The sequence below is a fragment of the Camponotus vicinus genome, unplaced genomic scaffold (assembly GCF_025532165.1).
Source record: "Camponotus vicinus isolate PSW18456_S1 unplaced genomic scaffold, iyCamVici1.0 SCAF_11, whole genome shotgun sequence".
NCBI lineage: Eukaryota > Metazoa > Arthropoda > Insecta > Hymenoptera > Formicidae > Camponotus > Camponotus vicinus.
Window position 1 is genome coordinate 7,538,085 of NW_028141947.1, and position 17,589 is coordinate 7,555,673.

The 17,589-nt window shown below is 40.7% G+C and overlaps 1 protein-coding gene and 1 pseudogene across 1 annotated transcript; both read right to left on the reverse strand.

Annotated features, from left to right (window-relative positions):
• The window catches only part of LOC145962264 (uncharacterized), a 70,822-nt pseudogene that overhangs the window by 18,339 nt on the left and 34,894 nt on the right, over positions 1–17,589 (reverse strand).
• On the reverse strand, positions 8,890–9,909 carry LOC145961728 (uncharacterized). Its single transcript, XM_083082184.1, has 3 exons — positions 9,906–9,909; positions 9,582–9,825; positions 8,890–9,499 (listed from the first exon to the last, which is right to left on the reverse strand). The coding sequence occupies exons 1-3, from the start codon at positions 9,907–9,909 to the stop codon at positions 8,890–8,892; spliced, it is 858 nt and encodes a 285-aa protein (XP_082938310.1).

Sequence of the window (17,589 nt, forward strand, 5' to 3'; positions counted from 1 at the left end):
GGCGGTACAGAGATCCAGCACACTCAAATTGCAATTTAAATTATAAAGAATCTTTTTGTATTCCGATAGTTTTTCACAATTTATCCGGTTACGATTCACACTTTATTATCGAGGAAGTAGCTACAGCATTCGAAGGGAAAATCGAGTTACTTCCGATAACAAAAGAGAAATATATTTCATTCACAAAAGATGTTTATATGGATGAAGAATCAAAAAATCATGTAAAATTACGTTTCATCGATTCATTCAAATTTCTTGCATCGAGTCTCGATAAATTGGCATCATTTTTGGACAAAGACAAACTCAAAATTTTAAAATCAGAATTTCAAAATTTATCAACAGAAAATTTCAGTTTATTAACACGGAAAGGTGTATTTCCATACGAATACATCGACTTTGTTGACAAGTTGCAAGATACGTGTTTACCACCGCGCGAATCGTTTTACAGTTCCTTGACCGGTGACATCCGAGAGTGATTACGCGCACGCTGAGAACATCTGGACGCGATTCTCCATTCGGACGCTAGGTGAATATAGCGATTTATATCTTAAAATTGATGTCTTGTTATTAGCCGATATTTTTGAAAACTTTCGAGATAAATGTATCGAAAGTTACGGACTCGACCCCGCGTATTACTATACTCTCCCCGGATACACGTGGGATGCCATGTTGAAACATACCAAGATCACGTTCGAGTTGCTTACTGACATCGACATGGTTATGTTCATCGAACGTAGTATACGCGGCGGTCTGAGTCAATGTTCGGGTAGATACGCTCGCGCTAATAACAAGTACATGCAGTCGTACGATCCATCGAAACCATCATCGTACTTGATGTACTTTGATGTAAATAATTTGTATGGATGGGCAATGTGTCAACCGTTGCCCTATGCCGATTTTCAATGGGTCGACGACGTAACCAATTTTGACGTATCATCCATCACGCTAGATTCGCCTACAGGCTATATCCTCGAAGTGGACCTCGAGTATCCGCAACATCTTCACGATGTGCACACTGACCTACCGTTTTGCCCGACACGCGACAAACCACCTGGCAAGCGGGAATTCAAACTGCTTGCAACGTTATATGATAAGAAGCGTGATACACTACCGCAACCTGCAGCAGTGTACGCGTCACGGTCTTCGCGTAACAAAAATACATCGAATTTTACAGTTTTCACAATCTCCCTGGCTTCGAAATTACATAGAATTAAATACACATTTTAGAACATTGGCTAAAAATGATTTCGAAAAAAATTTATATAAATTAATGAACAATGCGGTGTTTGGTAAAACGATGGAAAATGTGCGCAATCGTGTTGATGTTAAATTATTAACAAAGTGGGATGGTCGGTACGGCGCAGAGGCAATGATCGCGAAACCAAATTTCCACAGCAGAAGCGTTTTTTCAGAAAACTTAATCGCTGTGGAATTGCGCAAACTCGAGGTGAAATTCTACAAACCGATTTACGTGGGTATGTGTATACTCGACATATCCAAGACATGTTTGTACGAGTTTCATCACGAGTATATGACGCCAATGTATCGCGACAAATGCCGGGTAATGTACACCGATACGGATAGTCTCATATATCACATTGAGTGCGCGGATGTGTATGAGAATATGAAGCGCGATATCATCAGATTCGACACGAGCGATTATGCGGTGGATAATGCGTACGGTATACCGCTTGTAAATAAAAAGGTACCGGGCCTGATGAAGGACGAAAACAACGGTACCATAATGACCGAATTCGTCGGGCTCAGAGCAAAGATGTACGCGTTACGAGTGAATGGGAAAAAGGACACAAAGAAAGTTAAAGGTGTCAAGAGTAACGTTGTCGCGAGAACGATAACGTTTGACGATTACACGCGGTGTTTAAACGAAGAAATTGAAATGACGCGTCAGCAGTCGTGTATACGATCTAAACTGCACCAAGTATACATGATCTGCGAGACGAAAATTGCTCTGAGTCCGTACGACGATAAGCGGTATATCGTACCCGAAACCACCGATACGTTACCGTGGGGACATTATAGAATACCATTGTAAATAAATGTATATTTTGTTTATTATTAATTGTATATTTTGTACATAACCATGTATATAATTTTATATTTTATACATTTTATATATTTTTATATTTTAATAAATTTTATATTTTTTATACACATATTTTATATATTTTAATAAATATTTATAATACATTATTTTTATGTATCCAAGAGTTGTATGATTTATCCATTCCCAACCATTTCACGTATACGTCATCACCCTTTTCCCGCAAAATTTTTTCCACGAGATATACGTCGGGATTAGTGACGCGTTGTAGTTCGTATTCGTAGAATCCTCCAGCGACGGGATCTCCACGCGAATCTTCGAGTATGAATGTCGCGGGATTAATTTTCTGCACCTCGACAATCTTAAAAACTTCGGTCGTCCAATTAGGTGTGAAACCTTTTTCAAAGATGGTCTTGTATTTGCTCACACGTACCGAATCGCCTACCTTAAATTTTGTCGGAGTCGCAATTTTTACGTTGCTATACACTGTATTTAAAAGTTTTTCGGCGATCGCTGGAGTGACATCGACAGGTCTCATACCGATGGTGCGATGTTTTCGCGTATTGTATTCTGCAACGAGTCGAGATAGCTCGTCGATCCATTTGTAATTTCCGTTGAGCGTAAACATTTTCCACATATTGTTTTTCAAAGTACGGTTGAATCGTTCCACGACCGAGGCTTTCATAACGGAATATGTCGAGTAATGATTAATGTTGTGTTTCTTCATGAGTTTCTGCACACTCGCGTTGTAAAATTCTTTTCCTCTGTCGGTTTGAAAATCGTTTATTGACGGCGTCAGTATCAGTTTCCGGTTGCGCTACACGTTGAATCTTGCGCGATCTTGCGTCAAAGCCGGTAGTAGAGCGTTATCGCGAACGTAATTTCTCAATAATCCATTCCATTGATAGTACAAATTATTCGACGTTCCGAGCGATAATCCAAATTTATTAATCGACATTTCGGTACCGAGAACTTTGACCGAATGACACGTATCGTCGACACATAGTTTAATTTATAATAATGCCGGCCTCGCGAGGTTCTTCGATAATTGACAAGATTTCATTGTCGTTAGCATTGTTGCCGGCTCGACGCGAGACGTTCAGCAATCGCAAACGATCTACCAATTCGTTGGGATCGTTCCAATGCACGTAATCGATCATGTTGTCGCTTAGCGTCATGGTGCGCGGCGCGTCTATACCTCTTCCCACCTTTCTATCGGGGAATAATGGTGCAATTATATATTTGTACTTGTATCCTTTATTACTTTTAATAGGATTATTAACTTTGTTGTCACGTTTATGCGCATTTGTTGCTTTTAATATACTTTGATATTTATACAAATCGTCTTGAGTATATTTTTTATGATTGGGAATATTTTTAAAAATCAAATCGTAGGTACCTTCGGTTCCCATATATTTTATTCCATCGATAATTATATTATCTTCCATGTCCACATCGAAACGTTTATCACCGAGCATCATTCCTTCGCTGGTAAATTTAACACTGTAGACGTAATCCATATTCTTATTTTTATCAACACTCATGATAGCTCCTATATATTTTTGTGCTAGTGGACCAAAATGATCTCGGAACGTTTTCTGACCTTCAGACGTTTCTAATTCGTGTCGGACCGATGTTACAAACGAATCGGGCGTGGTCTCGTAAATTTCTTCGACGGACGGTGATGGTATTGTTTGACGCGGTTATACTTTTATCGGAGTAGAAACAGTAGCCATATTAGAAAATTGTTTCCTTCGTTTTGATCGATTCGGTGTCGAATATATCGGCGAATCGTTTATCGGCATATTTATCCGTGCTCGCTTTATTCCTTGCTTTGATTCTTTTATTTTTTCCTCATGCTTCTCTCCGAACATCAAACTCAATGGCTCGATTTTCGGCGCATCAGATTCCACAGTATTTTCGGCAAGCTGTTTTAAAGGTTCGGTAATTGGCTTAAATTGTCTTTCCAATGCAACGTCTTCCTCCATTTTACCAGTTTTCAAAGCGTGATATTTTTTACGAATTGATTCGCTCGTTTTTGCAATCTCTATCGCAATCTTTTCACGATCACCGTTCATGATGCTCGATCGATGTGTCGATGACGACTGATCGCTTTACGGTATCGCGAAATCGTTAAATCCTCTTCTATATCGTCCATTGATCAACATGCTGTCTTTATCAATGACTACGAAGCCATATTTGCGTTGCCAACATTTCTGACACAATGCGCGGAAATCGTCGTAAGACATGTCATTTACATGATCGTTGTACACATGTTTCAAGTTTGTGCCGTCTTGTTTAAATAAAATCAATAGATTCGCATTGTCGCGTATAAGCTGCTTAGGTATCTTGGCATACGTTTGACAAAGATAGAAACAATCGACGCTCGAGTGTCGACCCATTGCAAAGTACTCTCTTAACGTATCTTGCTTGTCGCATGCCACGTCGTCAAAGATAAAGATGGAATTCGGAAGCGCCTCGCTCGGTGGAATGACATCGCTGTTATTAGAGAATGTAAAATAACCAATTTCGTCTATAGGTGCTAGTAAATTTTCCAAATATCTATATTTCGGTTGTTGAAGCGATTTCGAGTATACGTACACGTTCTCGAAACGTACACCGTACGGACTTTCTATCAAACTAATCAACACGTTTGTCTTGCCGCAGTTTGAAGGGCCGCAAACGATACCGCGTATAGTAGTCGGTAGCATGTTTCCATGCTTGCGTACTTTTTTCTCCGATATTAGTCTATCGTCGAAATTTGATACTTTGATTATCTGCGCTTGTCGCACGAACCGCATGTTTTCTCTTTCGAATCAATTTTGCGAATGATCACGAGGGGGAGACCTATTTATAGAGGTGTCTCGACTCGAAACCGCTCAGTATCAAAAATGTTTCTCCTTCTGTCGGATAACAGAGACATTTTCCGGCTTACCGCCGAACAACTGCAGTATATCCCAAAGATTGTTTTACTACAAAATTTTAGTGATTACGTGGAACGATTGTGGGACAAGCTTCCAGAATATATAAAGGCTGATTCGGAGGTTCGACAATATCGTTCGTGCATGCGACATTACAATCAGCCGTGGCAGCGAACGCACATCGACGGTCCGCCACCGTTAATAAAAGATCGCTACGAATGTCAGCGAGAATCATAAGAGGTAGCGGTCTCTTAAATCGTGCGATAAACGCGCTTCCCATCGAATTACATATTCCCGGTTATCAGTTTTGTGGCCCGGGAACTCGATTAGAGAAACGATTGGCTAGAGGCGATCGAGGCATCAATCCATTGGACGCCGCTTGTCGCGAGCACGACATTGCTTACTCGCGAAGCAACGACCTCAACGACACATCGCGGATCGCATACTAGCTGCAAGAGCGCGAGAACGCATTACCGCGAGGGATTCGACTCTTGGCGAAAGAGCAGCCACTACGACTGTTTGGGCGGCAATGAAGGCAAAGACAAAACTGGGGATGAAAAAGCCGTCGACGACAAAGAGGAGGAAAAAACGAATACTTCCAGTAGCGAAACGCGGTGGTATTTTACCACTTTTACCGTTGTTGGGAGTTGTCGGTTCTTTGGCCGGCGGTGCGGCGGGAATCGCAAAGGCGGTAAACGATAGCAAGGCGGCGCAACGTCAGCTGGAAGAGTTGCAGCGTCACAATCGCGCTATGGAAGGTCGCGGACTTTATCTCGCTCCGTACAAGCGTGGACATGGATTCTCAACAAAGTCTAAGAGAAAAAAAAAACGTCGAAATAACTTTAAAAATGCCTACGGGTGCGACAACTAACGTGCAATTGGAACAATTGGCGAAACGTATGCATATACCGTTCTTTAGAGGTGTTTTCATGCGCAATAATTTACCAATAAGCGGTGTACGACGAAACGAGAGCGGTATCGTCAATTTGGATGACGTTGATGGTCCCGGTACTCATTGGGTAGCGTACGCAAAGAGGGGAGATCATGTCGTATATTTCGACAGTTTTGGAAATCTTCGACCACCCAAGGAACTTGTGCGATATTTCGGACAAGTGAAAATTGAATACAATTACGCATCTCATCAAAGTTACAATCAGAGCATCTGTGGACAGTTGTGTTTAAAATTTCTTCAAACAGTCGACGATCAATTTAAAGCCTAACAATCCATCGTCACGACTCAGTATTCGTTCGACATGTCACTGACACTTACGTTGACTGGCAAAAGCAGCGTTCTCGCTGTAAGCTATTTTCCCGCTATAGATTTGACCGATGCCGATTACGAGCTCGGATTAACGGATTTCGAAACTTATCATACAATTCCGAACGTAAATTTTTCGAATAATAAATTTTACTTTAGCAAAGACGACAAAGAAATTACGATTCCCGAAGGATCGTACGAATTGCACGCTATAAATGACTATCTCAAACACGCAATTTTGCAAGATGAACACCTTTCCAGAGATGTTGAAAACGATTATGATGAGGAATATCCAATAGCGCTCCGCGCCAATCATAGCACGCTAAAGAGCGAAATCAAATGCGCCTACAGAATAAACTTTACCAAACCCAACAATGTAGGATCCTTGCTTGGATTCTCGTCGAATCGTATATTGCAACCTCGCAAGTGGTATGAATCGGATGAACCGGTTAATATTATAAACGTAAATATTATTCGTATAGAATGTAACGTGACTACTGGTGCAATGGCATGCGCGTACACACGATACATGAATTTTCACCGAGCGTACCACCAGGATATAAGATATCGGAAACGCCGGCACAGATCATTTATCTGCCGATCATCGTACGGAGCATTACGGATTTAACGATACGTATTGTGGATCAAAGAGGTCGATTGCTCGATTTTCGAGGAGAGGAAATTACCGTAAGATTGCATATACGGCGGCGACAAACATAGTATGCTCGTGCTGAACGAAACGGAGCACGCGAGAGACAATACTTTTACGAGGGACAATACTATTGCAGTATCGGGTGACAATAATAAGATAGCCGTTAAGAAGAAGCTGAACGCATTGAATCGTGAATTTTTAAAATCATTGGGATTCATCGTACGAAAAGAATGATTGATATTTTGAATATCGGAGGTGAGCCAGTCTTTGACGATCGCATCAGTAGGGGAGCTATGTTGGTTCTAACTCAATTAAAATCTAAAAATAGATATCTCCAGTGGGGGGAACCGCGCATGCGCTGCGCGGTGGGGGATTTCTCGCGCGCCGCTCGGACGCAACCCGTCCAACGCGCGCCGCTCGGACGCAACCCGTCCAACGCGCGCCGCTCGGACGCAACCCGTCCAACAACGTCGTGGTCGCCGCCTGAGGAAAAAAGTGAAATTTTGCGTAGCCAACGCGCGCCGCTCGGACGCAACCCGTCCAACAACGTCGTGGTCGCCGCCTGAGGAAAAAAGTGAAATTTTGCGTAGCCGGCGGGCGAACGGTTTCGCGCCGCCCGGACGTAACCCGTCCAACTCGCGCCGCTCGGACGCAAACCGTCCAACAACGTCGTGGTCGCCGCCTAAGGAAAAAAGTGAAATTTTGCGTAGCCGGCGGGCGAACGGTTCGCGCCGTAAGAGAAAGGGGAAACCGATAACAATACGGCGAATATGTCTTGGATACGAATCGCGCGTATTGTATTTTTTTGTACGCGCGTTAGGAGCGGGAGAGAGATGGAAGCGGGCGATAATAATACGAGAAGAACGACGAATTTCGAGTAAAATATTTTTTATTATTTCGTTAGATCGACGCTCGCTCTATCCTTCGGTTTCTTAGCTGTTTAGTACGGTTCTTGAAAAAAAGTGCGGATCGTTAATTCGCATAGCGTGTTTGTCAATTTTTGATAATAAGTATATTTCAGGTCTTAAATTACGAGTTTTAGCCTCCCGGAGCCTTTACGTGCAATCGTAACCGTCTCAATATTTCTTCCTCTCGTAGTCTTCTTCGTTCCACGAGTTCCTCTATTATTCTTCTTTCCTCTTCTTCCTCTCTCCTTCGTCTCTCCTCGTATTGGATGTTTTCTATCTCTAATATTTCCTCGTACAGATCTCGCATCTCGAAGAGGCCTCGTAGATTAAAGATGTCGTGGTACTTCCATCCGTTAATTTCGTTGTCTCGGCGGCCTTCCGGAGTGTCGCCCCATTCCTCCTCGAGATCGTGTCGCGCGTTCCATCGCTCCGCTCGTATTTCGCGCCGATGTTCGATATTCACGAATTTTGGAATTTCAACGTCGACGGAGGACTTTAAAAAAAATGATATACTCGTATATTATATACGCGCGTATATTTTTTTCATACAAAAAAACATTATTTACCTTCCAAAAGAATATCTCTTTTGCTACGATGCAAAACAATAGATTTATGAAGTCTTTCTTCCATAGAGAGTAGAGATTATTGTTGATGTTATTCATTTCGGTTTGTTGCACGTTCTTTCTCTCTCGAATAAAACTGGAGAACGATTTAATCGCAGGATTAATATATATCCTCCTGAAAGCATCGCGCATTAATGCATTAGCGCGGTTAGATTAAGGGGAGAGCGATAAGCGGTCGCGAACGGATTTCCGCTTCGTATTTCCTCGTTTTAATCTAAGCGGTATTCGTTTCCCATTTATGAATGAATGAATGAAAACTCGATGTATCGGGAGAATATGTTGCGCGTAGAGGTGTTCGTCTTTAAGGAGGAGAGATGACGAATTTCGTGTTAAATATTTTTTTATTATTTATTCGATTAACGTTACATGTGTATGTGTGAGTACATAAGTCGTCAATGGGATTGCGTTAGCGGCGTATATTTTTTTTTTCATTCGAATTTATATGCGCGGGATACATAAATTGTTTTACAAACTGTAGTAGAGTCCGAAAAGGAGAGCGTGTAACTCGCAATCGATTAAATCGTTCGCGTCGAAGTGTTCGTGTTGACGAATTCCTTCCGGAATATCATTCGGATGATCGATTTGCGTCGCGATATCGATGAAATTCGATAGTTTGTTGTCGACGGTTTCGAGCACGCCGGTTAGCGTCGCGACGATGCGATTCACGCATAATTCGAGATCGAACAGCGCTTTTACCGTGGCTTGCGACATGGATATGCGATTCTTTCCCGATTCGAATCGTAGTGTTTTGAGGTTGTTTATCTTGCCGAATCGAATCGTCGCGGTTCCGATTATCGCGAACGTTGGAGCATGCGGATCTTCGGAGTCGTTCTCGAAATACCGTAGTATATCGTTGCGTAGAGCGAGCAGATCTCTCCACATATCTGCCGTCAACGAGATCTCTTTTCCATGACAGTCTCCTAGAGCGATATCTACGTATGATTCTCGCTTTACGACGATAGCGATGTCGATGTACTTGTAAGACGTTTTAGTCAGCGCGTATCGTCTTCCTAATATGCGAATCGGATGTTTCGCGAAATTGATCTCGCGTTTAAACATCCAATTTCTCATCCATCTGTTGAAAAATGAGGAAAAAGATTAGAGAAAGATAATCGAAAAAACGTTCCCGCGAGATAATTCGCGAGGTGTACACTTACTCGTTTTCGGTGTACAATTTGGCTTTTTTTTCCGCGGGCGGAGTGTCGCAGCGGTCCTGGGTATCGTCCTCGTCTCGACGCAAAGGCGCGACGAAGGGATTGGACATTGCTGCTGCTGATGTCGTCGTCGTCGTCGTTTGCGGCGCCGATTGATTTTGATCCCCGAGGACTCGGCGATATTCCTGTCCGATTCCCGCGAACATGATCGGTCTCGCGAAGAAGGAATCGATGCTCGTTGGAAACACTTCGACGTTGAGAGATGCGCGTTAATCTCGAGCACTGCGAAAAATGTTGCTCGTCGCGATCGAGATGCGCTTTATATACTCATTGTTTTTTTTTCGATTAACGGAAGTGCGGTTTGGAAAAAAAAAAAAACGATGCGTTAAATATAACGATTTTCAATTTCTAGGCTGATGTACATTCCAGACGAGGAAGCGGTTTAGAACGACACGAAAGATATAATAATCTTAAAAAAACATTAAGTGTTAAAGTTTCCCGCATAATTGTCGTTGTAGTCATCATTATCGTCGTCGTCGTCGTTATCATTATCATCATTTTCCGGTCTGTTGGCGGATACGTATTTTAGACGATATATCTTGGAAACGAGTTCCTGTAATTGATTTAGAATGCTTTCAGCGGGACATTTTATTCCAAGTATATTGAGATCGAAAGGACCGGCTGAGGTTATCGCGTCGATGAATTCGTTGTACGCGTAATAATCGTGTTTTTTGAGGAAATAGAGATTACCGTCAATGTGACGAAAAGCCGCCGTTATTGCGGACGGTATTCCGGAAAACGTATCCCATAGAGAGCCGTGTCTCATAATTGTCGTCGCGCAATCGTTCATCTCGGCTATCTTATCGTCGTTATATATAACGTAACTGCGCCCCGCGTGTGTGTTTATCGCAGCGTTTATTTTAGCTTCGTGCGGAAATCCGATGTGCTCGATAGATCTCGGCCATCCTATTTTGAGTTGAAAATTCGAATCGGTGAGATAAACAGAGCCGTTCGCGAATATCACGATGTCTCCCGAGGGTTTCTGATACACGGTTGATATACGTGCGATATCGCGAGGGAAAAATTTAAAATAGTCGGCGAATGAGAAGGGCGAGCCGTAACGTTTTCTCTTTATATCGATCGACCATACGTTGCGTTTACGCGCGACGTATAAGCGATGATTCATAATTAATGCTCCGTCTATACGTTTTAAGGCGCACAGATCAATGGTATTGGTAGGAGCCGTCGTTGTCGTTCTCACGGTCGTTGGCGTTACTGTAGTTGTCGGTGCTACTGTAGTTGTCGTTGTCGTTGTCGTTGTAGATGGAGTCGAAGTTTTCCACGATCCGTAGAGATTTCGTATACTTATGATATCCTCTATGCTCAATCTGAGCGGAAATTGTTTGTCTTCCGTAGGCGTATAAGCGTACATGACTGAATCTTCTCTCAGACTGTGAGTTAAACCTAAAGTGTGACCGATTTCATGCGTTAGCGTCTGAAGGAGATACAATCTATTCGACGGAGGTTTCGTTAGCGCGATGTGCCACGGTTCCGATTCATCGACGTGTACCTCGGTTACGTAATCGATCGTTCCCGTTGGAAAGAATGCGTGAGCGACGGCCGCTCCCGGACCCGTGAACGGTGACGGGCACGAGTCTCCATTCTTATCGTTCTCGTACACGTGTACGCCAGATTGATACGATATCAGTATATCGGGCTGTAACGTGTCGCGCGAAAACGTTAGCGAAGAATGCTCGGACCATAGAGCGAACGCCATTTGAGTCGTGCGTAAAGTTTCTCTATTTGCTAGTTTAAAGTTCCACGTGAGATGCGTCTTCGGCCACTTTCGCGTTAATGAGCTGTGATTGTGAATGTCCGCGACACCGCATCGCGGTTTGCGCATTACGCGAATTGTTTCCACGTTTAGAATTCCATTTCCAGATAGACCGTAGTACTCTTGAAATAATGCCAATGCATCGCTTAGAAGGGTTGCGTTATCCAACGATTGTTGATTTTCATCGTTCTCCAGATAGCCGTAAATTCGCAGATAATGAAACGCTTCCGCGATATCGCTATCGGTCAGCGACGTAGCGACGACAAACGGAAGTGTCGATAACGCGAACGATAACACGAATGATATCGCGACGCGCGTCATGACTCTCGCGAGCGCGCGCACGGAAGCGAGTCGCTCGAATTCGCGAAAGCGCGATGGAGCATCGATCGATCGATCGATGAGAGAGGAAAAAAGGAGGGGGAGAAAGAGAAGGGCGACGTGCATATATGAGTGCGTGAGAATCGTACGTTTAATTGTACAATTTTTTATTATAATACATTCAATTAGAGTCAACCGGTAGCTGAAATCCTTGACAGTCGACGTATTAAATTAGCGATCGAGGAATGAACGCTTAATCGTAACACATATATGTTAAGTTAAAGATAATTCGTTAGATGAGTAAATATTACATTTTAATTATTTAGTTAATATGGAAAGAATATTATATACTAAAGATAAACGCGTTTGAAGAAAGACGATGTGCGTATGAACGCTTAATCGTAATACGTTAGATGAGTAAATATATATATTTAACTATTTAGTTAATGTAGAAAAGAATAATACATTAAAGATTAATTGTATATAAATATATATCGTTATTTACATATCGTGTAATTGACTACGTCTCTCCAACCACCAATTATGTAGTTTACAGACGTTTTCTAAAGCGCAAATTTTCGTGTGGTAAGCGCAACGATAGGCGTGTGACGTGGCCAGCATTCGTAAAGGTCCGATGTCCTCGTAATCGGCGTCGATAGTTTCGATTGTTATATCGCGTTGCTCCGCAACTTCTCCCGTAATGTCGACCAACCATTTCTTCTTTTCATGACCCTTGACATAAATTGTCGTAGTAGTGTCCGCGTTAAGATTCTTCGACATATCGCATCGCGGATAATCTGTCTAACACATTTATATTCCAAATTATTATAATGAAATAAAGGTCCGTTAGATAAAATCAATAAAAATTAGTTAAAAGGCTACAAGGACCAACGCAATGGTGGAAATATGCAAAAAATAATAAAACGGTTATTACAATAAAATAACCATATGAAAATGTTTATTTAATTTGAACATGACAAACGCCGCGTTTCAATCCAATTCGGATCCTTTTCAATGTCGACTAACAAAGTGAATAATAAACATTAAGATAAGATTAAAATTAACGGTCATAGGAGAAATGTAAATAAGTTTCGGAACAACGCAAAGTCAAAAAATCGGAAGCAAATATATGTACAATAACGGAAAATTTAAACCGTCAATCACAAAAAAGGAAGGAACGCATCGCATTAACGTATCGCCACAGAAAACCCGAAAGCTCGTACCGCATACCACCAGTATACCGTTAAAAACGAGATGATCCTCTCCAAAAAAACCGGAAGGAAAACCCACATACAGGTCCATGACCATTTCCAAAAGAAAAAACAGTCAACGATGCATAAATCGATGACCAGTTGGAAACTTGATGGTCCAAATATGTGCGAGTAAAAGCTTAAAAAACTGACACTCTAAAAAAGAAAAACAAGACAGAGCAATAATTTAACAAACAATCCGGAAACTACTTAAGAGAATCCTTCATATAAAGCAAGAGTAAAGTTAATATAATAAAATTACATACCGGTCTCTAAATTTGAAAGTGATCTCAAATCAAAAAATCGAACACAAAGGGAGAGCAAGTTAAGCACAACTTAACGTTCCAATCAACAGAGCCGAACCGAGGCACATGGGGATCACATATAGCACAGAACGCGAAACATCAAAAAAGGGGGGGGGGAAGAGAGAGAGAAGGGAAAGGAAGGAGAGGAACAAAACGTCACAGAAGGAAAAATTTCAAATAATCACTGCGAACATTTTTTTATAATGGGCAAATACATCTTATCCAAGAATTCGGTATCGCTCTGAATGTTAAGGCCATGGTTCTGACCAGAGATATGTAACATCTCAGCAATTAGCCTCTTTTTATATCTAGGTTTCTCCTCCAAAATGGAAACATTCTCCCAATCAAACTCATGTCCGTTCAATCTATGAAGAGACACAACTGAGAGAGAACCAGAAGATTTATTAATATCAGAACGATGTTCTTTAATTCTGGTCAGTAACTTCCTTTTAGTTTGCCCCACATATGAAGCATCACAGTCTAAACAACTAATTTTATAAATGACATTCACGTGGTGGAATTTAGATACCGGATCCTTATACAGTCTAATAAGGGATTTTAATTTGTTATTGACTGTATATGCCAATCTTCTGTTCGCATAACTCTTGATGTTGGAAACAAAACCTCTTGGAAAACTTGAGGAAAAAGGAATGGTGAAGAAAGGAATAAGAGAGGAGGAGGATTGAGTGAGAGCAGTTTCGTTATTGTTCACGTCGGAGATTAAAAACTTTAATCTTTGAGAAATAGTGTGAAAAATAAATTTAATAGGATAACCATTGCCTAATAAAGTCGAAATAATAAAAGAAAAATTCTCATTATGAAACCGTGGATGTGACAGTTTAAAAATTCTATCAGTCAATCCAATGATAACTCCTTTTTTATGTGACAGAGGATGGTGTGAGAAAAATGATAGAAATCTTCCTGAAAAAGTCGGTTTCCTATACCAATTAAATTCAATATAATTATTGTTGATTATGATAGTTGTGTCCAGGAAATTTATACTGTTGTTGTTTGAATATTCAATGGTAAACCGTAGTCTATTGTGAAGCGAATTAAAAACCTGGAAAATATGTTGGATGTATTGTTTAGGAGCAGCAAGAACAATGTCATCAACGTAGCGAACATAAAAGGGAAGGGAAACAGGAAGAGACGAAATTGCTCTGTCTTCCAAATCAGACATAATAATATTCGCTAAGATCGGGGAGAGAGGAGATCCCATGGGAGTGCCAAAAATCTGTTTATATATGACATTGTCAAATTGGAAGTAGGTGGAGTCCATAATAAGATTTAAAGAAATCGACGAATAGAGTCATCTCCCAGTTAAGGGAGTTGTTACAGCGTTGGCGTAAAAATGAGTACATCTCTAACGGTACTTATAGAGCGCTATTGAGTACTGATGGGATCTTACCACGTGCCTACGGACTGCCAAAGATCCATAAGAAAGATTGCCCGTTTCGTATCATCATCTCTTGTATTAATAGCCCTCTTTATTCGCTAGCGTCTTTCCTCCACAACATGTTAGACAAGAATTTACCTAATCCGAATAGCCATATTGCGAATAGCTTTGAATTGATTAAAAGACTTAACAATGTGTTCTTAGATGATTGGTACGATTTGGTCTCATTGGATGTGGAGAGTCTTTTTACTAATGTTCCATTAGATTTGGTTATTGGAGGAATTGCTAAAAGATGGCATTTAATTAAAAACAACATCAACATTCCTTATAAGGAATTTTTGATTTCTTTAAATCTTATTATGGACTCCACCTACTTCCAATTTGACAATGTCATATATAAACAGATTTTTGGCACTCCCATGGGATCTCCTCTCTCCCCGATCTTAGCGAATATTATTATGTCTGATTTGGAAGACAGAGCAATTTCGTCTCTTCCTGTTTCCCTTCCCTTTTATGTTCGCTACGTTGATGACATTGTTCTTGCTGCTCCTAAACAATACATCCAACATATTTTCCAGGTTTTTAATTCGCTTCACAATAGACTACGGTTTACCATTGAATATTCAAACAACAACAGTATAAATTTCCTGGACACAACTATCATAATCAACAATAATTATATTGAATTTAATTGGTATAGGAAACCGACTTTTTCAGGAAGATTTCTATCATTTTTCTCACACCATCCTCTGTCACATAAAAAAGGAGTTATCATTGGATTGACTGATAGAATTTTTAAACTGTCACATCCACGGTTTCATAATGAGAATTTTTCTTTTATTATTTCGACTTTATTAGGCAATGGTTATCCTATTAAATTTATTTTTCACACTATTTCTCAAAGATTAAAGTTTTTAATCTCCGACGTGAACAATAACGAAACTGCTCTCACTCAATCCTCCTCCTCTCTTATTCCTTTCTTCACCATTCCTTTTTCCTCAAGTTTTCCAAGAGGTTTTGTTTCCAACATCAAGAGTTATGCGAACAGAAGATTGGCATATACAGTCAATAACAAATTAAAATCCCTTATTAGACTGTATAAGGATCCGGTATCTAAATTCCACCACGTGAATGTCATTTATAAAATTAGTTGTTTAGACTGTGATGCTTCATATGTGGGGCAAACTAAAAGGAAGTTACTGACCAGAATTAAAGAACATCGTTCTGATATTAATAAATCTTCTGGTTCTCTCTCAGTTGTGTCTCTTCATAGATTGAACGGACATGAGTTTGATTGGGAGAATGTTTCCATTTTGGAGGAGGAACCTAGATATAAAAAGAGGCTAATTGCTGAGATGTTACATATCTCTGGTCAGAACCATGGCCTTAACATTCAGAGCGATACCGAATTCTTGGATAAGATGTATTTGCCCATTATAAAAAAATGTTCGCAGTGATTATTTGAAATTTTTCCTTCTGTGACGTTTTGTTCCTCTCCTTCCTTTCCCTTCTCTCTCTCTTCCCCCCCCCCTTTTTTGATGTTTCGCGTTCTGTGCTATATGTGATCCCCATGTGCCTCAGTTCGGCTCTGTTGATTGGAACGTTAAGTTGTGCTTAACTTGCTCTCCCTTTGTGTTCGATTTTTTGATTTGAGATCACTTTCAAATTTAGAGACCGGTATGTAATTTTATTATATTAACTTTACTCTTGCTTTATATGAAGGATTCTCTTAAGTAGTTTCCGGATTGTTTGTTAAATTATTGCTCTGTCTTGTTTTTCTTTTTTAGAGTGTCAGTTTTTTAAGCTTTTACTCGCACATATTTGGACCATCAAGTTTCCAACTGGTCATCGATTTATGCATCGTTGACTGTTTTTTCTTTTGGAAATGGTCATGGACCTGTATGTGGGTTTTCCTTCCGGTTTTTTTGGAGAGGATCATCTCGTTTTTAACGGTATACTGGTGGTATGCGGTACGAGCTTTCGGGTTTTCTGTGGCGATACGTTAATGCGATGCGTTCCTTCCTTTTTTGTGATTGACGGTTTAAATTTTCCGTTATTGTACATATATTTGCTTCCGATTTTTTGACTTTGCGTTGTTCCGAAACTTATTTACATTTCTCCTATGACCGTTAATTTTAATCTTATCTTAATGTTTATTATTCACTTTGTTAGTCGACATTGAAAAGGATCCGAATTGGATTGAAACGCGGCGTTTGTCATGTTCAAATTAAATAAACATTTTCATATGGTTATTTTATTGTAATAACCGTTTTATTATTTTTTGCATATTTCCACCATTGCGTTGGTCCTTGTAGCCTTTTAACTAATTTTTATTGATTTATATTCCACGTATCCGTCGGTCCAATGGAATCCATGATGATTCAAAGTTAACCAACAGGCTTGCGATTTTTCACCTTTCGTCAATAAATTCCACGACATCGGAGCGCGAAAGACGTGATGCGTTAGATCTCTACCGTTCGCGAGTATCGCCACTTCTTTCGTTACGAATCGTTCGTTGACAATAAAACCTTGCAGATCGATGAAAATTGGTATCGCGATATTACTCGTAACCGTCGTCGCCGCTGCCATGGTCGAAAGAGAGAGATCAACGTTTATTTATTCCACAGTCTTATATATAAAGACTCGCGGTTTATTCGTTTCACCGCTTCCGTCTCATTATTCCCTCTCTCTTTCAATTCGACGACAGTTTACGCGTCGCTTTATAGAATTTTACGCACAACATTCGTTAACGGATTATATTCCACCACGCGATCGTGAATGATGAGACAATACGCCGTGGTGTTGGGTGGAACATTTTCTTTGCAGTCGAATTCTAGACGAACGTCCACGGTGGCGCTCTTAATCGCCTCGTTTTGACGGAAACAATCTATTACTGCGAGCGGGCCGC